This window comes from Nuphar pumila, chromosome 7 (assembly GCF_984573655.1).
Source record: "Nuphar pumila chromosome 7, dmNupPumi1.hap1.1, whole genome shotgun sequence".
Lineage (NCBI taxonomy): Eukaryota > Viridiplantae > Streptophyta > Magnoliopsida > Nymphaeales > Nymphaeaceae > Nuphar > Nuphar pumila.
The window spans coordinates 113,548,809-113,576,341 of NC_143255.1; the positions used below are offsets into that span (position 1 = coordinate 113,548,809).

General features: G+C 36.1%; 1 protein-coding gene across 1 annotated transcript; it reads right to left on the reverse strand.

Moving 5' to 3' along the window:
- Nucleotides 1-27,270, reverse strand: LOC149832994 (hydroxymethylglutaryl-CoA synthase-like). The gene is made up of 12 exons (XM_090014831.1): nt 27,010-27,270; nt 26,834-26,940; nt 25,902-26,034; nt 25,547-25,690; nt 8,191-8,349; nt 6,443-6,516; nt 6,224-6,299; nt 6,042-6,097; nt 3,351-3,438; nt 3,069-3,209; nt 2,831-2,980; nt 1-356 (listed from the first exon to the last, which is right to left on the reverse strand). The coding sequence occupies exons 1-12, from the start codon at nt 27,082-27,084 to the stop codon at nt 153-155; spliced, it is 1,407 nt and encodes a 468-aa protein (XP_089870957.1). The 5' UTR covers nt 27,085-27,270; the 3' UTR covers nt 1-152.
- Between the last annotated feature and the right edge of the window lie 263 nt (nt 27,271-27,533).

The following is a 27,533-nucleotide window of genomic DNA, read 5'->3' on the forward strand; positions in this document are numbered from 1 at the left end:
TTGTGAAAATAAATTAATTAGCATACTTGAGAGTGATTCACACCATGTTCAAACTGAACATCATCTTGAGCTACAGACCACCTGCAATACATCCAATGTGAAAACTACCAATTTCTCACAGCTGACTGGGGATCACATCGATCAATGAGCATTCAGTACACCATTTTCACAGCTGACCTATCAGCATCTTCACTTCCCGATTTCTTGGCATAAAACCTCCGGTACATGGAATCAACCTCTGTGAGATAGAATGTTCCGTTAGACAGCAAGCGCCTATCGTTGGTTGTCACAAATCCCTTAGCTCCATAGTGATGTTCCATCACATTCATATTTTCTACAAACTTTTCCGGTGAAAACTGAAAAAGAAAATTAAACTTTTAGACTTATGGAATGAATCACTGTTTTAAAATGATAAATAGCAATGCCAAATTTTGAAGCAGAACAATAAAATGAGAAGTACTTTTCAATGCAACATCAACATAACAAAAATGCACGAGAATCATGGAACCCGAAATAGGCACAATGGAAGGAAAAATCAATTTGAGATAAGCAATGATAGCATAAAACAAATAAAATTAGGTCTTGCAAGAAATTGTCTGGTTACACTATAATGTAATGGGAAATAATACATGGCCATCGAAGAAGCTTAAAGAAAAATGGAACATGCAAATAACAATAATCTCCTCCTAACATAGCTTGATACAGATAAGTTATGCTTGCTTAATGTCAGTGACAACTGTAGCAAGAACGCAGGCAAATTACAAAAGTGGATATCCAAGACAACCAGAAAAGGTACGATTGAACTGGCACATAAGCTTCCATTTCGTTGATGATAAAATAAAATGTGCTTATTTCCATAAGCTAAAACCTACCATTCGCACTCTTAGTGCTCCCTATTTAAAAATACCATCTCTGATAATCCTAATACCATTTTAAGTAGATCCACTTGGCTATAAGAAGACAAGTTGCATTGTCCACCTTTCAAAAGGAATGGTTGTATAGTGTAGTTTCTATCAGGGGAGGATATATAGCTAGTTTGCCTATTGGAAAATTAAAACATAAGAGAAAAAGAGAAGAAAAAGGAAACTGCCCTTGGTTGGACACCCACATTGCTTAAGAGCATAAGAGACTAATTCAGTGGTTTTTAAAGGGATCTTCAGTCATTAATAGCTTAAGGTGCAATAAACCTAGGAAAGATGTAGCTTAAAATGTGAGTCAAGTGACAAGATGTCAATGTAGAACAGTTCACAAGGCAGTAACAAAAACACAAAGCGTTTCTGAGCTAGTCTTGTGCCTTCTGTAATCTATGTGAATTCATTACAATATATAGTATGACAATCCAACTAGTACTAACTGAAAACATAATACAAGCAGAGTGTTTCCAAATTAATCGTGTGGCTTCCGTAGGTTATGTCGATCTACTCAGCTATTCCACTATATGATAAACTAAACAGACTGCTACTACTATGCCAAGTTGAGTATACTGATAGTTCCACCATGAAACAGACTGCAAGAATAGTAACTATGGAAAAACATGAAACTGCCATATCTAACATGCTAAAAACCATAAATGAGTCTCCAACAGCCAAACTAAATGTCAAAACATAAAACAGAACACTTTTCTCCTAATATAGATCAATTTCCTTCTACAGTGAGCAATTTAGGTCTTCCTATAAAATGACAATAAATGATAGGAAGAGAAAATCAGGTAGTCCAATGGACCAACCATCAAGTCCTAGTTTTACATATATCTCTATCGAAACTTTGTTCTACCAGTTTCTGACGCAGCCTATAACCCAGAAAAGTATGCACCTAGTGTAGGTACAGAAGTAAAGACAGCAACGTAATGAGGTCAGATTTTGTGAAGTTATAAGCAAATAACAAGATCCAAATCAGATCCAGATCCAAATCTGAGAATCAGGTTGAGTTACCAATTGGCTATTACCATACCCTAATCCAATTATCCTATACGCTTATAGGGTCAAGATTTACAAGTAAAACAACTTGCCTCAATTTGCATATTTCTAAATATTTCACGCTGGATTTAAAACCCAAACAATATCTGAAGATTTTTCTGTCCAGATCTAGTATGGGCACACAAATCTGATCAAATAAATGCATTTACAACATCCGTAAGTAAAAAGACAGTTGTAAAATGGTGGTCCACTTTAAGTCGCAAGACACCACAATTGTTCAATTTCAATAGGCACACCAACTTTTCTGGTCATACCGAAATGGAGAATGTACATCTCTGTTGTAGTCTAGGAACTCTAAAAGAGCAATATTTTCATACATGTTGTCTAAGTTCGAGTTTTTCATTAATTTGCTTCCCTAATGCTATGCCACATGGGCTACTTTTATACATTTTCCTGGTAAAAAATAAAAGATCAGTATGGTAAACAGAGTTAACGGATCAAAGGTATACTGAGGGAGAAAAAGACTAAACAAGTAATCCTAAATTTGTCCTTGCGAGCTTCCTTCAAGTCTTCAATTCTGTCAAACATTACATCTAATTCCTTTCCCATAGGGCTCCATCTAATGCAACAAATTTTCATGTTTCACCAGTGACATCCAAATAAGGGGCTTAACTTTAATTTTATTCAATGGTAAAGGAATATCAAAATCTGCTCATTTGGCTGTAAGCCATATAGGCTCATTTCTTCGCCAACCTAAGGCCATGTTACCCCAAGCAGAAAGGTATTTCAAGTACAACCATATTAAAATATCTTAAACAATGTCTTCATGCCTGCAGCAACACAGAGATATAGAAACAAAAGTATCAAGAAATGCAGTTTTCCAATGCACATGTAACAAAAAATAATAGACATACCACATGTCTAGACTCCAGTTTTTCAGAGATATTAAGCACGTTGGCAATATTTGATAAACTGAATGGATGTTCACCACTATGTAATCTCAAGGAGAACATGGTCGAAGCCAAACCGCTGCCATAGGAGAACATTAATACTCTTTGACCTTCCTGTAAATATTGCAAGAAGTTGAACTATAGTAAGCATATGCTGGATGTGTCCCCTATGTAAACCAGAAAATTTAGCAAAAAACTTTACCAATGATTTATGCTTGTTATAAAGAATGGATGCAAAAGCTGCATAAATTGATGCAGTGTATATGTTGCCAACTTGCTTTGGTAACAAAGTTGATGGTTGTACTTTCATATCATATAGTTGTTTGGCCAGTTGTTGAGATACCTAAAAAAATCCCATGGAAGAATATAAGCTAGTAGAAATGACAAGAAACGAAATTTGCAAGCATGATAAAAGAATCACAGAACAATGTGATTCTTAAATTGACCCAAGTCATAATCTTAAAAATGTGGAGGCTAGCAAGACCTTTTCAAGATTACGGTTCTGATAACTTTCATCACCAGAGAGGGCAGCAAATGGCCCAAACTTTTCTTTGGCATTCTCATCAACTGACCTATGAACAAATGTACAAGCATGAATCTAATAAAACAAATTTCCAGAGTACATCCGACAGTTGTCTCCAAGAGCTCGAAAAAGAAAAGCATATGGAAACTCATTACAACATGCTACGATACGTAGAGATTTTAGAAAACATCTATTTCTCAAAAAAATCTCAGATATTTTGACAAAAAATGAAATTAACAAGATAAAAATATAAGTTTGGTTATAGATTTTGGAAAAATATCAAAATAATCCCATGATAATAACATGATAACAAGGATAATATAACCATAAATTTAAATTCTGTGATATTCTGAAGTTATCGAATTTTCAAGATCTTATTATTTTGGAAATACTTTGGCAAAAACTGCAGTACATTCAATATATTGGAGATGTATTTGCTAGAACTGCAGTTCACAAAGCAGGGAAAATTCAACTTGAATGAGCATATCGGAACACATTACATGTACTGGGATAGAACGAAAAATGCCAACCAAATTATGAGGCAATTCTACCCATTAGGCAAGTTCCCATTCATTTATTCAACAAAAGTTACTACAAATTATCCAAAACTAACAAAAAACATACAATGCCTATTGAGTTGTTTAGGCCTGCACAGGCCACCCTGAAAACCATAGTTGGCAAACCTGGCGATGCGACTTGGGAATCACCCGAGTCGGATTGGATCGGTAGGTTACTGGGCCACCGAGTCACCCCAATCCTGGTTTACGGCTTACCCAGGATGGGGTGTGAATCAGTCTGGAATCGCTCGACTGGGCGACCCAGCGAGTCAGTCTTGAATCGTCCGATTCAGAACTGAGACAGTGTGTATCGGTTCTGTACAAAATTATTGAGTCATTTCAGGTTATGAACCGGTTCTCCTGATACAAACCGGTTTTAAACATTATAAAAGTTTGTTTTTTTATCGAGAAATCTCTCGCCTGCCTTCCTCTCCTCAAACCCTAGCACCAGGCCACTGACCACTAGCGACCACTGCCGGCAGCCACCAGCGACTGCCGGCAGCCAGGTCTCTCTCTCTCTCTCTCTCTCTCTCTCTCTCTCTCTCTCTCTCTCTCTCTCTCTCTCTCTCTCTCTCTCTCTGCAAGGCGAGTTCAGCCTCTCTGTGTCTCTCTCGACAAGGCGAGCTCAACTACTCAATGCCTCAACCCTCTCTCTCTGCGTCGCTCGCTGAAGCGAGGCCCTTCTTTATCGTGTTTGTGTGTGTGTCCATTGTGAGATTGAGTGTGGACAGCAACAAAACCCCCCACATTTAGGGGTTTTTTATCTTTTATTTTATTAAGCATGCAGTGTGCACCTACAATGCACGGCTGCACCACAACAACATAGTTTGTGGCTTCAGAATATGTAGTCTTGCACAATCAGGGATGTTTGCACAAATTTTTTGTCCGTGTGTGCATACTGCATGCTGCATGCTTTTATTTCATGCGCTGCATTTTTTTTTTTACTTTTTGTCTTTTTCTAATTCAAATTGACATGGTAGAAATTAGAACATGGGAGACACATCAAAGGTCGGCCAATCGAAGGATAGAGATCCTGGCTAGGACCATGGAGTGCTCATTGACAAAAAAGAAGAAGAGAGTTATGCAGATATAAGATATTTTGTAGTTTTTGTTCTTTGATGCTTTGATTTAGTGAATTTGCTGCTTGGAGTTTGATTATTTGCATTTACATTGTAGAAAACATAGTGTTATATTCAATATTTAAAGTACAAAGTGAAAAAAAACACTTAAAAATTTAGGCCCTAACCCACCCGGAGTTACTGAGTCGACTCGCTGACCCGCAAAACAAGGGTTGACCAATCCAAGCCTGAGTCGCAGCTTTGCCAACTAAGCTAAAAACAAGATTGTAAGACATGGCAGGTAGAGTTCACACATCATCTTTATTACGAATCCACAAAGCGACACGTAATATGAAAGGCAGAGAGGAAAATTCTCATAGTCTGAGACTAAAGGACTTTAGATTTTAAGTTATTGTGCCTGGCTCAAAAGAGACCATTGGGGTTACTGGCTGGAATGTTATGGACCCAAAACATTAGCCCAATGCTAATGTTGTCTGTGTTGAATAAGAATCAAGTTAATTCACCTATGCACGCTAACATATGATGTGGATGGCCACTTAAAAGCTCAAGGATCAGATCTTGATGCCCAACTGTTTCCAGAGTTGAGCCCTGTTGTAATGGACAAAAAGAACTCAGAAGAAAGGGACACAAACATTGCAATTTGACAATGCCCATGCCTGAAATTACTAGGATTTGATGATTACTTTTCAACACCATACTATCCAACAGAATGCATAAGTAAATTTTCTAAAATGATCAGATCAAATGTTTCATAATAAAATGTGAAGAAGAAGATAAACATATATTACCTCATCCAAAATGGCTTAATGTTTAAAGCCTTTCCTAGAAAAAAAATAGAGCAGTGCAACCCCTTTGCTACAAGATGATCAGTAGTTTCTGAGTTTTAGCTCAATATCAGGTTGATATTTAAGTAGTTAGAGCACATTGAAAGAATCCTCATGACAACCAGGTCTTCAGGCTATAGATGAGTAAGCTAGGTATATAATCATAAAACCTTAGGTATATATGGTGAAAACCTGGCATTCCGCAAAAAGTCATTGAACAAAATCCGGGCAAAGCTTTTCTGCACAAGCTGCATTACAATTTCAAACAAAATAATACAGAATTAGATTAGAAAATTCTTCAATAAATAGACAAAATAGATAAATAAATGCAGGCAACATACCAGGGAACTTCATTCAAATTAGCAACATGATACCTTATTGTATGGAGAATGAAAGGCTACATAATCTGCATCAAGAACAGAAAATTGCTTTCCCTCCAACTTCTCGTACCTGACATAGAATCAAGCAAGAAATGATTAATTAGACAATGATCAACTCCTGAATATCAGATGAAAGATTCCACAAAAGAGAATTAAGAAAAAGGAGGGAAGAAACCAAAAGAAGAAGAATCCATATGTATTCAGTTATCTTACTTGTTACAAAATCGTTTATAACAAGAGTCAAGTGCCATAAGGTAGCAAGTTTGTGAAAGTTTCCCATCCACGATCTATACAACAAGCTTGGATTTAACATCTGTTTGACATTGTTAAGTAGCAGTGGAACAAATGAACGGAGCAGAAGCTTCCATATACAACAATAGATGAAAAATGGGAACATTATATTCAACAAAACAAAATTATGGGTGAAAATTCATTCACAAAATCCATAAACACCCATACTCCATTGAGTATGATGTATCTTTCAATAAAATCAAATAAGTATCAGCTTGAGTTACACCTATACTTGATCCTCCCTTAGTTTCACTGTCCACAATTCAGCTAGTCAAATATCAAAACACTACTACAGTTCACTAGTTTAAAGCAACTGAAGAAGTATCAAAGGCATTCAAATTGCTACATTGGAACAAGTAAATCGAGTGAGGAACCCCTCTATATAAAGCATGGACACAGATATCGCCCATATTCTGAAAATATCGTGATATTAACACTATAAAATAGAAAAATAATATTAAAGGTAAAATATCGCGATATTTTGAAAATATCGACCATTTTTATATATCGCGATAATATTGTGGGACATTTTGGGAGTTTTTTCAAAGAGTTAGTGTAAGGGTATTTTAAGATTTTAGAAAAGGAGGATATATATGTTGTTAGTAGTTTTTTAAAAGGGTACTTTTGGTATCAGTTTTTTTAAAAGACCCCTTAGGGTTTTAACTTTTAGTGTAAATAGAAGGGGGGTCTCCATGGCTGCCTTGCGACAGGGGAAGAAAAACGGAAGGAAGGAAAGAAAGAGGAAAGGAAGGAAAGGAAAAAGAGGAAGGGAAAGAAAGAAAGAAAGAAGGGGAGGAAAGAAGGAAAGAAAGAAGGGAAGGAAAGAGTGGTTTTTTCCTATTTTTTTTATTTTTTCATTTTATTTTTTAAATCCCAAGATTTTCCCAAGATTTATTGGAAAATCTATAATATCCCGATATTATACTTCACCGAGATATAGCCCAATACCGATATTTGTGACTATGATCTAAAGTCAAGGGGTTCTTTATCTGCTCTGAAGGACAACATTTGAATTAAAGTTGAGTTAGGTAGAGGACAAAATCAGTGAAAATTCTAAATGCAACCACCATGCCCCACGTGCAATAATGGTCAAATTCTTTCATTAAGATTATTGATGTGCTAGAATATCCCGAGTGTTCACATATATTCCATGATAATCACTATGTTAGCATCTAACACTGGATGCCTCAGTTGGAATTATCCACCAACATAATCACTCCATGTCTAGAGCAGTAACATGGGCTTGACAACAAACATTGACTCATTTGGATGGACACAACATGAAAATTAAATATACTTAGTGTGTCATATCAGCATCAAGAAATCAAAAAGGTAAGACATGATATCATGGAAGTCAACATGATGCATGGTAGATCTAAAAGGTGTCCTTTCCCAGTGAATACAACAAGCACAAAATGATCAACAGCTACTTGATACAGCTAAACCTAAATCTCAGTATGTAAATATATTATGATTGACAAAAGAAGGCAATGCAATGTTTTTTCAGGTAGATATTTGAAGAATCATAATCACAAACAGAAGACACATGCCAAGCAAAAATTGACAATACACAGATGAAAGACAGAGATGCTTACTGGGTATTCAAAGGCAATAGGAGCAAGATTGGGCTTACTGGGTATTCAAAGGCAATAGGAGTCAGAGATGCTTACTGGGTATTCACTTGCAAGATTGGGCTTGTAAAAATCATAAACATGAGCCATGTGAGTTCCCCTGAATTTACTTTCAAAGGCAATAGGAGCATTGGGGCCAATTAACATTGCAACAGTAGCAGCTCCTCCTGTAGGTCTGGCAGGTCCTTCTGCATAAACCTACCAAATAGAACTGTTGAGTGCTTAAAACAATCCAAAATTGACAGAAAATTAAAATAAACATTCATCAGACATCCACATAAGTCTAAGCAGTAACAATCAGTAGGTGAGTAACCAATGAATACCTTCTTGTGAACATGGATTCAGACATACAAGCACACATGCATGACTGCATACACCAAAGTAGTTAGTCAAGTTACAGCATTCTTAACCAGGCACATGAAGACTTTCCTGTATAAGTACGCTAATGAAGACATTAGATGCATTGTGTAACAGTCACCGTGAGGAATGAAGATTGATCACTAGTGGTTGGAGCCATATTCCCAAATGCAGATTAAAATCAAAATTATAGGACCCTTCATAGAATGCATACATTACCTCTTCATGTCTAAAATTTAGTGCTAATATGAAAAGCTAAAGCCGCATTAACTTGAGAGCAATATTTATAAAATAAGAATCATAATTTCCAAAAGATAGTATTATATCATAATATACCATAATGTGTTGTAAAAATCATAAATTGTCATAATATACAATTTAAAACTAAAATAAAAAAATCATATAACGACTGTTATAAATGAAGCCAAATAATGAAACAAACATACAACAGAGTAGAGTCAACAAACGTAATTATAAATGACTAAAACACAGTCTTAATATTCAAGTTGATGTGAAAAGTCATAGGATGCATAAAACATTTCATCTAACATCTTAATATTTTAATTTTCTAAACTCTAACTCTAAACGCCCCAAGACTAAATTATTTCCAAAAGATTGGGATGTAAATCTTCAAGTTCTTATTTCTAATTCTCTCCATTGCTTCTTCATAAGCATGGAAACTTTCTCCAAATTCTGAAGTTGGTGGCAATGGTAGAGATGGGTCATCTTCATCAAATATTTTATCTTGAAAATCCGGGATAGTTTCTGGCAGTGTTTGTGCAACTTGTGCCTTCTTCTATCCGTTTTTTCTAACCTTGCAATAATCTCCGCACAAACATTAGCTAGAATATTATGATTATTACAGCATGACATATCTAGAAAGATGCCTTTATAAACATGAAGTTTTGTTGCATTGGCTACAAGATGACATTTGAACTAATATAGTCTGACACAAATAACGAGATCACAAAAACAACACTAAAGCAATCTCTTTGCAAACTCAACCAGTTTGCAGTAGCACCATGCTGAATCATTTTCATATCTTCTGCCTCTTCCTGCCTTTTATCATAGATCTAACTCAAAAACCTTATAGATCTAAGCAAAAGAGAGGTGCTGTTTGTTAAGATGGATGTATTCTCCTATGTATATATATATATTAATATAATATTATATTTAATATATAATATATATCTTAGTCAACCTATGTTGACATCTTCTAGTCGTTGGAGAGGATGTCCAACGGCAAGATTTTTAGCCGTTGGACCCTCTACAACGGCTATAAGGGAATCTCCTTTTTTGCTCTTCTCTCGTTTAATCGCTTTCTCTTCTCCCTTTTTTGTGTCTATATATATAGGTGGGTGTGTGCTTTTGTAGGAAGAAAGAGAGTGATGGGTAGATTATAGGCTTTTGTGTGTTTGAGTGTTTGTAGTGAGGTTGTTTGTAATTTTTCATTTCTTTTTGTATTATTTTAATTTCATACTTAATGAAATAATTCATTTTATAATTCTTGTATTCAATTGTTACTTCTATGATGAATGTGTATTCAAATACATTGTATTTTTGGTTCTTGGTATCCATTCTGGAGTACAACGGGATTCATGTCATTTTCATGACATAGTATCGAGGCATCGTGGTCTTGAAAAATATTTGTATGGCATGGATTCATGGTCTTTGCATTCCGGTATGTATCTTTGATCTTTTTGGTTTCATATGTATGGTAGGTATTTTTAAAAGATTATATTAAAATATTTTGTTTTGAAATTAGAATTTGTTGTATTTTGATATATAAAGTATATGTTTTAGATTATGGAAATATACATTAAAAATTTATATTTTACAAAAGTATGTGATTTCTTGTATTCTTATATGTGTCTCACGTTTTTCAAAAATACTAATTTTTTTATGTTGTTTTTCTCCCTTGAATGTCTCTTAATGTATGTTTATGCTTGTTTTTATGCTCATATATGTGGATACATGGCTTATCCTTGAGATTTTTAGTGTATCATGATGTTTCCTTAAAAATTTTAATTATGTGACCATACATGATTTTTTTTTGTGAACTTAAGATTATGAATCTTAGAAAATTTTTGCACAGTATTGTCTTTAGTGATAACATGGATATCTTCCATGAGTTTATAAGGTCCTTCTATCGTTATGTGAATGTATTATTCCATATATGTTTTAGTGATATTGCTTTTTTGAAAAATATCTTATTGAGTAAAAATTATTCTCAAGATTGATGGCTTGTGTATAATGTTGATTTAAGGAGTTCTTGCAATGTATTCCTAGGTATATGGATATATGTTTGTTTTCAAGTGTTTCATAGTAGACTTATGATTTAGATCTAACTTCTTAAAAGTTTTTTTTAATAAGATCATATATATTGTTATCGTCTCCTTCTGGAGAGTTATTGGATCTTTTGTATGTGACATGCTTCAGGGAACTTATTCCTTGATTGGTGGATTTATGATTTCATTTTAAAGAATTCTCAAACTTCATCTCTTCTATGTAGATTGCTTAATCGAGCATGATTCGTGTTTGCTTATTCAAGGTAGTAAAAATTGTTATGTGACATATTGTTGTGCATATGATTGCACTATATTCATTCTAAGATTTCATCTCCTTTATTGGATTTTGATTTGAAACTTTGTTTTTTTAAATTGATTCTTTTTTTATGAACTCATTTATTTGAAAATTGATTTCCTTATGTATTTCCCTTTTATAGCATTTGGATTGTCCATCACTGAATTTTATATAATGCATCATTTGTTTTTGGCCTTGCCCTTATTGGGTCAAGGTTAGCCGTTGAGGTGAGTTGTGTGTGCACCTCATGTCATCGTATCAATCTAGATTCTCAAGTTTATGAGTGATGTGTTGTCATTTTTCTTGGGTCTGATTGATGGATGATTAGCCTCTGAACTCATTGTTGTTGAAAATCCAAGTTAGTGGTTGGGGTGAGTTGTGTGTGCACCTCATGTCATCTTGTCAATTTAGGTACATATCTAACTAATAGGTGATTAACCTTGGTTTCTATGAGTGTGTTTTATCACTCATTTTTTTATATAACTATTGTTACAGTATTGAATACTTGATATCTTGTTTTTCCTGTGATGATAGTTATGTTTTTTTTAAACCATGAAGTTTTGAAAGATATATTATTTTCACCATGTGAGCTATTGGTGTGTATTTTCATTTTGTGTATTTCCTTGGTTCATATCTCATTGTAGCCTTTGTGGCATTTCTTTGAGATATTGCTGGTTTCGTTAGTTAGTTTTTTAAGCATGTGTTCTTGAAAGTTTTTCTTTTTTTGTTATCTCTTAAAATTAGTCCAAAAGTGACCTTTTTAGTTGTACGACTAATATTGCTTATAAAATGAAATTGATCTATGTGTATTTGACTTTTCTTAAATCTTTTACTGAGTGATTGAAATCATTTCTTATCTATCGCTATGTAAAAATGATTTGTCATTTATATTTCTTTCTGAGTTATTTCTTCTTGGTATTGATAATGTTGAAAATTCATGTCTGTTATGCATTAATGTCTTTTGTGATAGATATATATGTGCATGATTTTCATGAATGATTAAAGTGATTAATGACTATCACGTTTGAAATTAATGATTTTTTAAAATTAATTCTTAATTTAAATGATTTTGAAAATTATTAAAATTGACTTATTAAATATCTTTTATATATTGTATGTTTGTGTGCTTGGCCTTCCTCGCTCTATAATATATAACTAATATAGTTATCCTTTGAAATCTTCTTATGATATATATGTGTATAGTTGAGAGGTTTTGTTAGTTCTATTTACAGGTTTTCAAGAATTGATGATATTGAAGATCCTCTGTATAATGAAAGCATATGATTGAGTACTCCTTAAAGAAGCACCAAATGGAAGAACTCGATAAAGTCTATGAAGACATTTTATATAATGAGTTTCTTCTTTTGTAATTTCAAACTTAGAGTGAGTCATTGTAAGTTTGAGGGGGTGTTAAGATGGATGCATTCTTCTATGTATATATATATATATATGTGTATGTATGTATGTATATATATAATATAATATATATATCTTAGTCAACATGGGTTGACCAAGTCTATGTAAACTTAGGTTGACATCTTGTAGTTTCCAACGGCTATAAGGGAATCTTCTTTTTCCCTCTTCTCTCCTTTAATCTCTCTCTTCTCCCTTTATTGTGCCTATATATATGGGTGGGTGGGTGCCTTTCTAGGGAGAAAGAGTGATGGGTAGATTATAGGCTTTTGAGGCTGTTTGTAATTTTTCATTTATTTTTGTATTATTTCAATTTCATACTTAATGAAATTATGTATTTTATAATTCTTGTATTCAATTATTACTTGTATGGTGAGTGTGTATTCAAATACATTGTATTTTTGGTTCTTGGTATCTATTCCGGAGTGCATTGGGATTCATGTCATTTTCATGACACTGTTAACTCAAAGCCTCGAAGAATAGATAAAAAATAGTGTCATCTTAATGAACGTAAATCTTGTGGAGAAGTGTAATATTAGTGTATTACTATATTGTGTAGCACCCATTCATGTAAATACTCTTATTCATAAGGGTATTCTTGTATTCAAATGTAATTTGAGCAAAAATCAAAGGTAGATAGTCATTTTAGTCCATTTTGTATTAGGAAGTTAGTGAGAGGGTGTTGACCCTTATATTGTTGTAACTGATAGAAATCGTGGGTTCCTTCTCATACACAAGACTGAGCACAAGGTGAGGGGAGAATACGTGAGAGCTGCAGAATCCTCAATAGTATTGGCTATCCCTTAAGTATAAGGTGTTACAATTACTAGGGTACGAAAACACCCAATACACAACAGGAGAAATTTACAATATGTCATGTGCTTAAATATGTAATTAAGTAAACTGGAATTGGGTTTGCATAGGATCCAAACCCAGTCGTGAATGAAGACTTTTCATCCTCCCTCAAGTTGTACATGGTTTTGAACCATGAACAACTTGCCTTTCAACATCCAAAATCTGTCCTTGATAAATCCTTTGGTAAACAAGTCAGCAACTTGATCAACAGTCTGAACAAAATATGGTTCAATTTCCTTCTCTTCAACTTTTTGTCTCACAAAATGTTGATCAATTTCAATATGCTTAACACTACTGTGGTAGATAGGATTAAACGACATGTTAATGGCACTTTGATTGTCACATAAGAGAATACATTTAGATATCGATTCGCCTACTTCTGTCAACAGATGTCTGATCTATGTTACCTCAGCTGTAGCAGCTGCCATTGATCTATATTCAGCTTCGGTACTCGACCTCGCAATAACCCTTTGTTTCCTACTGCTCCAAGAGACAAGATTTAGGCCAATGAAAACACAATATCCTAAGACTGACCTACGCTCATCTGGATCTCCTGCCCAGTCTGCATCTGTGTAAACAAGAAGCCCATGCATGTGGCGTTCATTCATACTCTTTCTGTACAAAAGACCATCCCCAATAGTTCCCTTCAAATATCGAAGAATGCGTTTAACAACTTCCATATGTCTCATGCATGGTTCATGCATAAACTGAGATACCTGATTGACTGAATAGACAATATCAGAGCGAGTAAAGGTGAGATATTGAAACATCCCTACTATCATGCGATATCCTGTAGGATCCTCATATAAATCTCCATCTTGGGAACTAAGTTTCTGATGAAGTACACTGGGTGTGCTTAGAGACTTGCAATCTTTCATACCTGCCTTACTAAGAACATCAATAGTATACTTATGTTGGGTAAGTGTCATGCCTTCAATAGTTTTGTCAACTTCTACTCCAAGAAAATATCGCAGTTGACCAAGGTCCTGTGAAAATATCTCAAAAATGAGATAAAGTGTGCGATGAGCACAACACCACCAATGTGCACAAATGCACAAGAACACTTAGAACAAATGTACACAAAGGTACAATAAAGAAACTCAAATGCACAAAGGCATACAAAATATAAAGAATTTTATTGAGAAGCTTGGAGAACAAAAGCTCCAAGAAGTGAGTATTACAAAGGGGGAACTCCCCTATTTATAATGAGAAAGGAAGCCTTGGAGAGGCTCCACTAGCTGTTGGAGCCCCTCCAACGGTTAGAATTCTAACCGTTGGAGAGGCTCAACAGCTAGTGTTGAGCCCTCCAAGTTGACTTTGAGTCAACACAAAAAAGGACAAAAAACGAAAAAGAAAAAAGAAAAAGAATAAAAGTGAAAAAGCAAAAAGAGTTACAGCATATTCATAATTATGAATATGCGCAAAAGGTGAATGACTAAAATACCCTTGCGGGTTTTACAAGAAAAGAAAAGAAACAAAAAGAAACATACATATTTACATATATATAAAGATAGATACATTTACATATATACGTGATATATATATGTACATGTATCTCTCTTTATATATATATGTAAATATTTACATAAAGAGAGATACATTTTAACAGGTCCTTCATCTTGAACCTGTGATTCAGGAGTTCTTTGACCTATTCAATATGTTCATTAGAGTTACCTGTAATGATTATGTCATCAACATATATCAATAACAAGGTAGTTGTGTCTTTACATTTGAATATGAAGAGAGAATGATCAAGAAGAGATCGACTAAAACCATATTTCTCTATTTCAAGAGAAAAACTGTCAAATCAAGATCGAGAGGCTTGCTTCAAACCATATATAGCTCTCTTTAATCGACACATATATTCTTTGGAGTTCCCTTCTGCATACTCGGTGGGTTGATCCATGTACACTTCCTCCTTCAATAGCCAATGATAATATGATTCGAATAGTGCTCATTTTCACAACCGGACTGAAGGTCTCATCATAGTCTTGTTCTTGCTCCTAGGTGAATCCCTTGACAACCAGTCTAGCCTCAATAGTACCGTCCGGCTTATATTTTATTTTATACACCCACTTAGACCCAACCACATTTTGATCATGTGGTCTGAGAACAATTTCCCAAGTGCCATATTCATGAAGAGCCTCCATTTCTTCATTCATAGCTTCAATCCATCGCTTAGAATTTGCTGCTTGATGAAATGTTGTAGGTTGTTCTTCCTTACCTAAAGAGGTTAAGAAGAGTTGGAAATCCATAGTGAAATTCTCATAACTTACCTATCTATCAATAGGATGTCGGTGTCGAGTGGATCTTCTCGGAACAGATGATGGAACAAAAACAGAAGAATGTTAAAACACATGTAATAATACCATAATACCCGATAGGGGTATTATGGTCATTTCACAAAGTACCCCATAGGGGTACTTATTTTGTTTCTCGTATTTCACTATTTTTTATTTTTCTTTTTAATTTTATTTTTGTATTTTTTGGATACCGAAAAGGGGCCCCACAATGGAGTCGTTGGGGCCCCCAACGGTCACATATGTGACCGTTGGGGGCTCCCAACGACTCTATTGGGAGCCCCTTTGGTCTCCTCTTCTTATAAATAGGGGGAACCCCCCATGTATGTTGTATTGCTCTTGAGAGCTCCTCTTCAATAATAGTGATATTATTTTTCATGTGTGTAGCCTTTTTATAAGGCCCTTTGTATATCCCTTAGTGGATTTTCTCTCTTGTGCTTGTTGCACTTGTCCGTGTGGGACATAGTGAATGCTTTAGCATTCTTGGTTACTTCCGCTTATTTCATTACATGGTATCAGAGCCATAAGATCTTCTAAAGGTAAAATCTTGTCTCTCTCTACTTCTTTTCTTTCTCACATCTTCCTTGTGTAGCAATGGAAGTCAAGATCGATCTATCATTCAAACTCAATGGAAAAAATTACATGATGTGGGCATCCGCAATGGAGAATAATCTCAAAGGCAAGAAGCTTTGGGGTTATGTAATGGGAACCGTTCCGGAACCCCAACTTAAGCTCACAAAGATGGAAGGAGATCAAGAGAAAGCACTTGAAGGCGATGCCCGTCTCAAGGCCATTGAAGATTATAATCATCAAATGGAAGATTGGGAGAGCAACCATGCAAAAATCCTAGCATGGTTTATGAATAATGTCGAACTTAAGGTATGTGCAAATATTGCAAAATTCCGCCGGGCAAATGAAGCTTGGTTTTTTATGAAGGGTATGTTTACCCAAAAGGATCTTGCAAGAGCTTATTTCTTGCAAGAAAAAGTAAGAACCACAAAACAAGGTGACATGAGCATACAAGATTACTATAGTGCTCTAAATCCTTTGTGGGATGAATTGGCTCTTTTAGAGCCTAAATGGGTATCTATGGAGGATGTGGTTCTAAGACAAAAACAAATGGAACAAGATAGATTGTTTCAATTTTTATTTGGGCTTCGTCCCGAATTTGAACAAGTGAGATCCTCACTTCTCCATAGATCCACGTTTCCTCCCTTAGAAGAAGCTATTGCCGAGATTACTCAAGAAGAGACTAGGCATAGCATGGGAAAAAGCATAGAGGAAGTTCTTGCCGTATCTAAACCCGGCAATCATGTTAAAACATACAAACCACCTCATTTTGGTAAGCAAGGGAGTGGTGGAAGAAAAATGATTATATGTCACCATTGTTATGAGCCGGGACATATTAAACCCGTTTACCCAAAGCTAAATGGGGCATTCAAGCCAAAGGTGGCTTCCGTTGAAGAATCCACCACCAAAGAAGATGACGGGAAGAACGGGGATCTCAAAGACACTCTTGGACAAATCTCCTTGGCTCTTCAACAAATTTTAAAGGTCACTTCTTCCACCTCCGGTGCCGCCATTGCCTCATCATCACCTCCCGGTACGTACTCTTGGATTTTAGATTCAGGAGCTTCTTTTCACATGACCCCTCATGAAAATGCATTAACCAATGTGCACACCAATTCAAAAATGTCTTGTGTCTCTACGGCCGATGGAACTTTTCTCAAAATAAATGGTGTTGGAACTCTTGATTCTAAAAATGTTCAAAATTTCCTTGTTCCAAAAGTTAGAATAGTTCCAAAATTAAATCTTAACCTCTTTTCCGTTTCTCAAATAGCCGACCATGGATGTGAAATATCTTTCTCATCCCAAGGGTGCTTTGTGCAGGATCTCCGGTCCGGGAAGCGGATTGGGCAAGGCCATAGGAAGGGAGACCTTTATTTTATGGATAATTTAATACTTCCAAATACCTCATTTTGTACTTATGTCCAAGACAAAAATATTGAAACTTGGCATAAAAGGCTTGGACATCCAAGTTACTCTAAAATGTATCTTTTTCCTTTTGGACACAAGTTTTGTAAAGAAAAAGATATCAATTGCAAAGATTGCATTTTTGGCAAAATGAAGTCTACTCCTTTTCCTATTAGATCCTTTGTGACAACAAGACCTTTTGAATTGGTGCATTCCGATGTTTGGGGGTCATCTCCGGTTCTATCTAAAGGTGGTTATTCATATTATGTTACTTTTATTGATGATTATACTAGATATGTATGGATTTATTTTCTTAACTTTAAATCGAAAGTTTTTAACTTCTTTAAAGAATTCCATGCAAAAATTCAAAATCAATTTCAAAGTAAAATATCCATTCTTAGATCCGATTCGGGTGGAGAGTACTTATCAAATGATTTTCAAGCATATCTAAAACAACATGGCATTTGTCATCAAAAATCTTGCCCAAGAACTCCTCAACAAAACGGTCTAGCGGAAAGAAAACATAGGCATATTTTGGAAACCACTAGATCCTTACTCATTTCTAAAAATATTCCTAAAAATTTTTGGGCCGAAGCCGTGTTAACCTCCACCTATTTAATCAATAGGATGCCATCTTCAAAATTGAATAATATCTCTCCTTATGAAAAACTTTTTAATATGACACCCGACTACAATCGTCTTCGGATTTTTGGGTGTAAATGCTTTGTTCTTTTACATAAAAGAGATAAATTGTCACCTAAAGCAATAGAATGTGTATTTTTAGGATATGGTGAAAATCAAAAAGGCTATAGATGCTTTGATCATAAAAACAATAAGTTATTTGTCTCCAAAGATGTAACCTTTTTAGAAGATGAAAATGGATTTGACATATTGGAAAAATCAAATGAAATTGATTATATGTTTATCAATGATCTTTTAGAAGATTCAAATGATGACTCTTTGAGTCATCCGGAAATTTTAGAAAATACTCATGATTCTCATGATGATGATGTATCACCAACTAATGGTGACAATCTCCAAGTATACACTCAGCGTGAGGAAGCCCAACCTATTAGTGCTTTAGAAAAATTCTTGCGGCTTAATGAACCCCTAGAAGAAACCTCCCTTAGGCGTTCTTCTAGAGAATCAATTCCACCTAATAGGTTTGTCTCATATGAAACTCTTTCACCTAAATATAGAGCTTGTCTAATAGCCTTGCATTCTTACTATGAACCCTCCCATTATAATCAAGCAAAAAGTATACCTCATTGGGTTGAAGCAATGAAAGTTGAACTAGATGCTTTAAATAAAGCTAAAACTTGGGAAATAGTTCACATTCCTCCAAATAAGAAAGCTATAGGATGTCGATGGGTCTACAAAGTCAAAACAAAAAGTGTTGGTTCCCTAGAGCGCTATAAAGCTAGATTAGTTGCTAAGGGATACTCACAAGAATATGGCATCGATTATGAGGAGACTTTTGCTCCCGTGGCTCGCATGACAAGCGTTAGAACTTTAATTGCGGTAGCATCATCTAAGAAATGGCCTATATTCCAATTAGATGTTAAAAATGTCTTTCTTAATGGTCAGTTGAATGAAGAAGTATATATGGACCCTCCGCCGGGAATCAGTGTTAACCAAGGTCAAACCCTTCGGTTATTAAAAGCCTTATATGGTCTTAAACAAGCCCCTAAGGCTTGGTATGATAGATTTAGTGCTATCATGTTACAATTGGGATTTCGCTCATGTTATACTGACACTGCTCTTTTTGTTAAAAATGCAGGTAATAGTATCATCATCCTTCTGCTTTATGTTGATGATATGATCATCACTGGCAATGATGAAAGCGATATTCTTAAAGTTAAAAATATGTTAAAACATAATTTTGATATGTCTGATCTGGGTTTTCTCAGGTACTTTCTTGGTATAGAAGTTGCATACTCTCCTCGAGGGTATATACTGTCACAGATGAAGTTTGCTGCCGACATATGTTCCAAATCTGGGATTTCAGATGATAAAAAGGTGGAGACTCCCGAGGTTATCAATGCTAAACTACGACTGGAGGATGGAGTTCTGCTGGACGATCCTACGCCCTACAGGCAACTCATAGGCTCCCTCACCTATCTGACTATCACCAGGCCCGATATTGCTCATGCTGTGCACTCTGCAAGCCAATTTCAGCATGCTCCTACATCTGTGCATATGAGTGCTGTGCTCCGGATCATTCGATATATTAAAAATACTTTGACTAAAGGGCTATTCCTATCATCAATCTCTTCCTTAGATTTACTAGCTTATACTGATGCTGACTGGGGAGGAAACCCAAATGATCGAATCTCAACTACTGGCTTTTGTGTGTTCCTAGGAGATTCGCTAATTGCTTGGAGGTGCAAGAAACAGCAGAAAGTCTCATTGTCTTCTACTGAAGCAGAATACAGGGCTATGGCAACCACTACAATGGAGCTGGTGTGGCTTCGAAGTCTTCTTCAAGATATGGGAGTCGAAATTACCGGGGCTTCGAAGCTTTGTTGCGACAACAAAAGTGCTATCTACGTTGCCAGCAACCACACTTTCCATGAGAGGACGAAACATATTGAAATGGACTGTCATTATGTACGTGATGAATATCTTCGTGGGACAGTAACACTGCCATATGTCACTTCAGAATATCAATTTGCCGATTTCTTCACCAAAGCCCTGCCTGCTCCTCGCTTCTTGTTCCTCCTTGGCAAACTTTCGGTCATTCCCCCGTAAAGTTTGAGGGGGGGTGTTAAAACACATGTAATAATACCATAATACCCGATAGGGGTATTATGGTCATTTCACAAAGTACCCCATAGGGGTACTTATTTTGTTTCTTGTATTTCACTATTTTTTATTTTTCTTTTTAATTTTATTTTTGTATTTTTTGGATACCGAAAAGGGGCCCCACAATGGAGTCGTTGGGGCCCCCAACGGTCACATATGTGACCGTTGGGGCCCCCAACGGTCACATATGTGACCGTTGGGGCCCCCAACGGTCACATATGTGACCGTTGGGGGCTCCCAACGACTCTATTGGGAGCCCCTTTGGTCTCCTCTTCTTATAAATAGGGGGAACCCCCCATGTATGTTGTATTGCTCTTGAGAGCTCCTCTTCAATAATAGTGATATTATTTTTCATGTGTGTAGCCTTTTTATAAGGCCCTTTGTATATCCCTTAGTGGATTTTCTCTCTTGTGCTTGTTGCACTTGTCCGTGTGGGACATAGTGAATGCTTTAGCATTCTTGGTTACAAAGAATTCATCTCCTGATTAGAATTGGAGAGAGCCCCCTTTTTACGTCGAGAGTCAACAATACCTTAATACCTTTCGGGGGGGCAAGGGTGGATCCGAAAGTATACTTTCCTGAGTCCTTTGTACATCATCAGGCATGTTTCCCTCATCTCTTTGATTACATTCTGAAGGACAAACATCATCAACACTGGAAAAGAGATCAGAGTTCAACCATGGATGATAAACTTCAATTTCAAAAAGATTGTTAACATTGTGGTCAAAATTCAATTCATCAAATACAACATTCCAGGATATTTTGATATGGTTGCTCGGGGGATCATAGCATCTGTACCCTATATAATCATCAGCATAGCCCACAAATCTGCACTTCAAGGACTTATCCTGAAACTTGTGTCGCATTGAACTGTCAACATGAACATAACATACACACCCGAATACTCGCAAATCATGATAATTTGGATGAACACCATGCAAAGAAAGGTAGGGTGATTTGTTTTCCAGGATATTCATGGGCAATCGGTTTATGATATGAACGACTGAATGAAAAGCCTCTGCCAAGAAGGTAACTGAAAGGTTACTATCATGCATCATGCTCATTGCACTCTCGACAATATGGCGATGCTTTCGTTCAGCAATCCCATTCTGTTGAGGTGTATGAGGGCAAGACACTTGCCTACGTATTCCATTTGTCTGGAGAAAATTAATAGTCATTTGAAGAGAATTCACCCCGTCCATCACATTGGAAACAAAGGATATTATCAGAGAATTGATTTTGAACAAAGGAATGGAAGTTCTGAAATAACTTGAATGTTTCAGATTTACATTTCATAAAGAAAATTCATGTATACCGAGAATAGCTATCAACAAAAATGAGATAATATCTGGTGTCGGACATAGAGGGGACGGGAGTCGGACCCCAAACATCAGAACAAATGATTTCAAATAGTCTTGAAGATCTTTTATTAATAGAATGAAATGGAAGAACATGACTCTAACATTGAAGACAACTAGAACATTTTTTATCATTGACATTTGAACTTAGACTTGACTTGGGAATAAGACTGCTTGAAGCAAGCTTTTCAATAAAACGACTACTACAATGACCCAGACGACCATGCCAAAGTTTCAGCTTATTACACTCAGAAAGACACAACATTCTCAGGAGAAACTGAAGAAGACGATGATGTGAGCTTCAAGGTGAAAGGATTCTCTTGGAACACGTACATATTCCCTTGTCGTTTTTCTTCAGCGAACGTTTGCCTCGTATGGAGGTCCTTGACACGAACAGAAAAAGGAGTAAACTCAACTAAAGCATTGATGTCATCTACAAGCTTAGAGACAAAAACAATATTTTTCTTGATATTCGAAGCATAAATGACATTTGAAAGAGCAAGAGAAGAAGTAGACATAGGAATGACAGAGTTTCCAATGTGAGAAATATGATGGTGAGACCCGTCTCCAGTGACTATACTATTTTTACTAGCATAAGGAACAAGAGTTAGGAGCTTACCAGCATCACCAGTGACATGAGTGGTTGTACCAGAATCGACATACCAAGTGCCCTGATTATTTTGTTTTAAATTCAATTCAGCTAGAGCAGATAGTAACTAACTCCTTGACTTCACCATTGTTTTTCAATTGATCTAACCCCTTTCTTGTCTCTGGTTGTTTGCCTCTATTTTGAGGATTAAACCAACAATTAGCTTTGATATGCCCTTTTTTATTGCATAAAAAACAAGTGGATATTGATCTTTGCCTCTGCCCATTAGGAGGAATATTGGGTGTAGGTAATATTCCATGACTTCCTTGTCCATTTCTTTCTTGACCCCCTCTTTCCCAAAAATCATACCTACCACGTCCTCGTCTATAGGCAACTCCTGTGACAAGGACATCGTGTGCTCCAACTTGAGCATGAGTATCTTCAGAAAATCTCTTCAAGGTCATCTCATACTGTAAAAGCTTGGCACGAAGATCTTCAAATGTAGGTAAATCTGGCAAACACAATAAAGAAGTAACCATCATATGATAATCCGAACCCAGCCCACTCAAAGTTTGTTGCACTATATCTTTGTCACTAACTGCGCATCCCACAATGGCCAACTGATCTGTAATTGTCTTCATTTTGTTCAAATACTCCATGATAGTCATGGAGTCCTTTCTCAACATTTGAAACTCTTTCTTCAAAAATAATACTCTGGCCTGAGAAACCTGAGAATATGTCTGAACCAATCAGTGCCATAATTGCATTGTGGAGCAGTCATCTAGGATTGCCACAAGCACTTCCTATGACAATGTAGAAGTGATATAGGCAACCAACGCTTGAATTCGCTTCATCTAGGATACATACTCTGGATTTTTAACATAGGTAATAGAAAGATCTCCTTCACCATTCTTTTCTTCTTGCGGTATGAACTCTGGAGGAAAAGGAACAGAACCATCCAGATGTCCAGAAAGGTCCTGACTTCTTATGAATGGTATGATTTGTCGCTTCCAAGTTAGGAAATTGGAATTGTTCACTTTTTCAGACACGAGTTGGCTAAGAAAGTTTGAGGAAAGGCCAGACTGAGAATGAGGAAATGAGTCCATATTCTATCGAAATCAAGAATAGGAAGAAGTAAGAAATAAGAAAATGGCTTTACGACAAAAACCCAATTTCTATTGAATTCTAATAAAATTCAGAACAAAAACTCAATATCAAAGAATTCTGTTGCCACCGTCTTTTTTTTTTATGATTGGTATGATAAAACCGAGGCAAAAAAATAGAACTACGCAGTAAGAATTTGTTCTGAATTAAAAATTCAAACAAAGGGACATGTTACTTGGAAAGTAGCATGTTTTCTTTCAGAATATGAGAGAATATAGACAAGCAGTGTAAAACAGAGAAGAATATAGAGAGTCAAGACAGATCTGGGATCACTTCCAGATCTGGGATCACTTCCAGATCTGAATCTGATATGCCGTCAGATCGCAAAAGGATGTGATCCTATTCAAGCTTTGAGATCACGCAAAGATCGAATGGTTTAAATTCGAGCTTGCGTGATTATTTAGGTTGTTAAAAACATGTGCAGCAATATGACAATACAAAAGCATGAACAGAAAATCAGCAAACAGAGAATCCAAGTTTTGGAAGAGAAAGACACTGGATTTTGTAAGAAAAGGGAATACGTTATTTGAATGAATTGATTTGAAGACAAGGGGAATAAAGGAGGAAATCAGAAGAACAATAAGAAAAGGAGTAAGAAGCTATACCGGATGGATAAGAAGAAAGAAGAAGATCTAGAAGATGAAGAAGCTTTACCGGATGTTCATAAGAAGACCATGATCCTTAAGGCTTGATCTGGTGCTTTGATACCATGATAGAAATCGTGGGTTCCTTCTCATACACAAGACTGAGCACAAGGTGAGGGGAGAATACGTGAGAGCTGCATAATCCTCAACGTGAGGCTGCGGTATTGGCTATCCATTAAGTATAAGGTGTTATAATTACTAGGGTACGAAAATACCCATTACACAACAGGAGAAATTTACAATATGCCATTAATGAACATGTGCTTAAATATGTAATTAAGCAAACTGGAATTGGGTTTGGATAGGATCAAAACCCAATCGTGAATGGAGACTTCTTTTCAGTAACCTCTTTCATTTCTGAATCAAGATTCATTTTCGGGTTTCCTCTCTATGCACTTGTTCTTGTTTTCTCTCTTCTTGCTTTGATAAATCCACCTCATGTTCATGATAAAGTGAAAATAGAGGAGGAACCCTACAAACCCCAAAAATGATTACTCTTGCAAAAACCATATATCTCACACCCAAAGCTCCCAAAATGACTTGGGCTGTGTTTGGGGTCAAAAACAGCCCCTTATAAGTGAAAACGTTCAGTCAAAACTGGCTAGACCATTGAAAAAAAATGTAGAAGATGCTTTTGGAAAACTTAAATTATGGTGGTAGCATCAATATCATAAGATACATCCTGCATCATGGTGCATGGTACAATACATGTATTACAGTACCGATACACACCTAAAACTAGCCAGGTTTTGCTAAAAGTAATATATCCTGACATATTGCATGATATGTTATGCCTTTTACAACATTTCTTGAGAGACAAAAAACGGAAGTTAGAATTGAGCACAAGTAATGAAACAAAAGGTTTCAAAACATATGACATATACATACAAGTTACAATCTTCTGATGGAATAAGCTAATCAACAACCTCAACCTTATTTAGATAAGTCTGTTCATGTGGCTTCTTGTTTATTGCTAAATACTAAAAGTAAAAATATAAAGTGACTCACATGATTTTCTGTTAAAATTCTTCATGTTTATCTTCTTATGTGTTTCCCATTTGTCTTTCTAATTCTTACACCCCAACTTGAATTTATTTTCTGCTGTCATGATGCAAGTTCCATTGGACAAATTTTATACTTACGTGCACCAATGGAAATTTACCTTGAATTAACAAATTTTCATTTAACTTACAATAGAAAAGCAATAGCATACCACAAAGTAAACAAAAGCAACATAAGATCCCTTTTTTCCACTGACAGACTGTTTTGAAATTGAACACTCAGAGTATACAAGCTTTTGATCAACAAGCAATGTCAGTTAAGAGGAATATGCATGTTAGACAAAGTTCATACCGCACTATCTGTGCAAACAACAAGACCATAGCGTCCATCCCATGAGCTACTCTCCACCCAGTTCACACAATTGAATAAAGCTGCAGTTCCTCCATAACATGCATTCGTGGAGTCAACTCCTTCAACATCGCTGTTACCGCATTCCTATCAATTTCATATTGATAATAAGCACTAGGTCTCCAAAATTGAAACCATGTGTGTTTTGTTAGCATATATTTGTACAAACATAATGTAGTGAAGAAAGCATAAGGTACAACATGGCCCCAAAAGAGGTAACCTTCAGTTTCATGCATGCAAAATTGAGAAAAGGATATTGAGGATAGATGAGACACTTGCAAAGGGATTGAGATCCAACCTCAAATATGTGCATAAGCCAGGTTTTGATGGATTTGCTCTTGTCTATCACAGTTTCACTGCCTACCTCTAGACGGCCAATTTGTCTAGGATCAACCCCATACTTCTGAAGAAGAGATGTGACAACTGTCAAGCTGAAAATGGTTGTGTTGCAGTTAGAAATCAACATGTATCAAGTTTGGAAGAAAATAACTGAAAACATACTAACCAATGGACAATGTTAAGACTAAGATGATAAAATCATAACATTGAAAACAGTTTCTTGCAGTTTATTTAATTCTGAAATCTGAAACACTGGTGGCAGGAATATTCTCTTCCAAAGAATCCAAATTCTGTGGATTTCATACCCCTGAAGTACAATTCTGTTTTTAGTTGACAGAAAAGGTTCTCAATCTAAAACTAAGTACTTAAACTAAAGCTAGATGTACCTTATATATGTATCGGATCCAGGACAATTAGTTCCAATGTAGCCCTAGATATGGTGCTAGAACTAGAATGAGTTTAGCAATCCAGGCATATTTGTACCAAAACTAGGTCTGAGAGTATATTGATATCAAGGTTTTGACACAGAGATGGGTCCAGGCTATGTAATAAATATAATTGAGATGTTGAAAATCATGCAATAATATCATGTGAAATTCACAAACCATGAAAAACCCAACAATGTCATGAGATATTCAAAATCTGCCTATATCCAATATACTCATCAGGCTCCTGGTGGTTTGACCCAGTCTCATTTAGATATGAGCCCAGAACTGCATCATGATCTGAAGAAAACCCAGATCAATATACAAATGCAATAATTGGTCTAACTTCACACATGTAAAGGTTCACGCGAAGATTTGGCTTAAGGTCATGCGGATTTTGTGAAACAGGTACATGTCCAGATGAAAAGACAGAGAAAGGAGGGAAGGTGTTAAAAAAACAAAAAACCTCATGGAAATGACATCCTCCAACTCGGTGCAGAAGGCCATGCAGTTCTGCCCCAGCCCAATCGTGTACTTGCCTTTGCTCGCCCCATCGTACGCCTCCAGAGCTTCCTGCATACCGTCCATCCGTCAGATTATCATCAAGAAACCCCTACATGCAAGAGAGAGAGAGATGCGTGCCTGCTGAACGCAGGAAGGAGGGAAGTAGATATCCATAGCGAGGATCCCCACATTCTGCCTCTGCTGAGACTCCATTCTCCCTCCAGAGATTCAAACGCAAAATTAAAAGAGAAGGAAGCAAAGACAAAGAGGAGAGAAAGAAGGAATATATATATATATATATATATATATATATATATATATATATATATATATATATATATATATATATATAGAGAGAGAGAGAGAGAGAGAGAGAGTAAGGAATTCCCCGGGAAGACCTGCTCTCTCTCACTTCTTATTCAAACGTTATCTCCCTCAAAGCGGCAGTGACGTGGGATCCGTAGAGAAGTCGCAAGAAATACAAATAAATAAGAAATACCAAAACCCGTGTCAACGGGTCGGGCTTGTACCAGTTACCTGATCCGACTTAACCCGAATTCTCGATATAAGCACAAAAGTGCCGATTCGAGTAGGGGTGTCAACGGGCATGGTTTACCCGGGCCCTACCCGAACCAAACCTTATAAATAAGAAGACACGATTA

Excerpts from the sequence above, each read along its gene's own strand:
- LOC149832994 (XM_090014831.1), bottom strand. The coding sequence starts at position 27,084 with ATGGAGTCTCAGCAGAGGCAGAATGTGGGGATCCTCGCTATGGATATC. Across the intron at positions 8,350-25,546 it reads TTGTTTGCACAGATAGTGCG|GTTTATGCAGAAGGACCTGC; the intron begins GTATGAACTTTG and ends TCTATTTGGTAG. Across the intron at positions 3,210-3,350 it reads AGAACCGTAATCTTGAAAAG|GTATCTCAACAACTGGCCAA; the intron begins GTCTTGCTAGCC and ends GGATTTTTTTAG.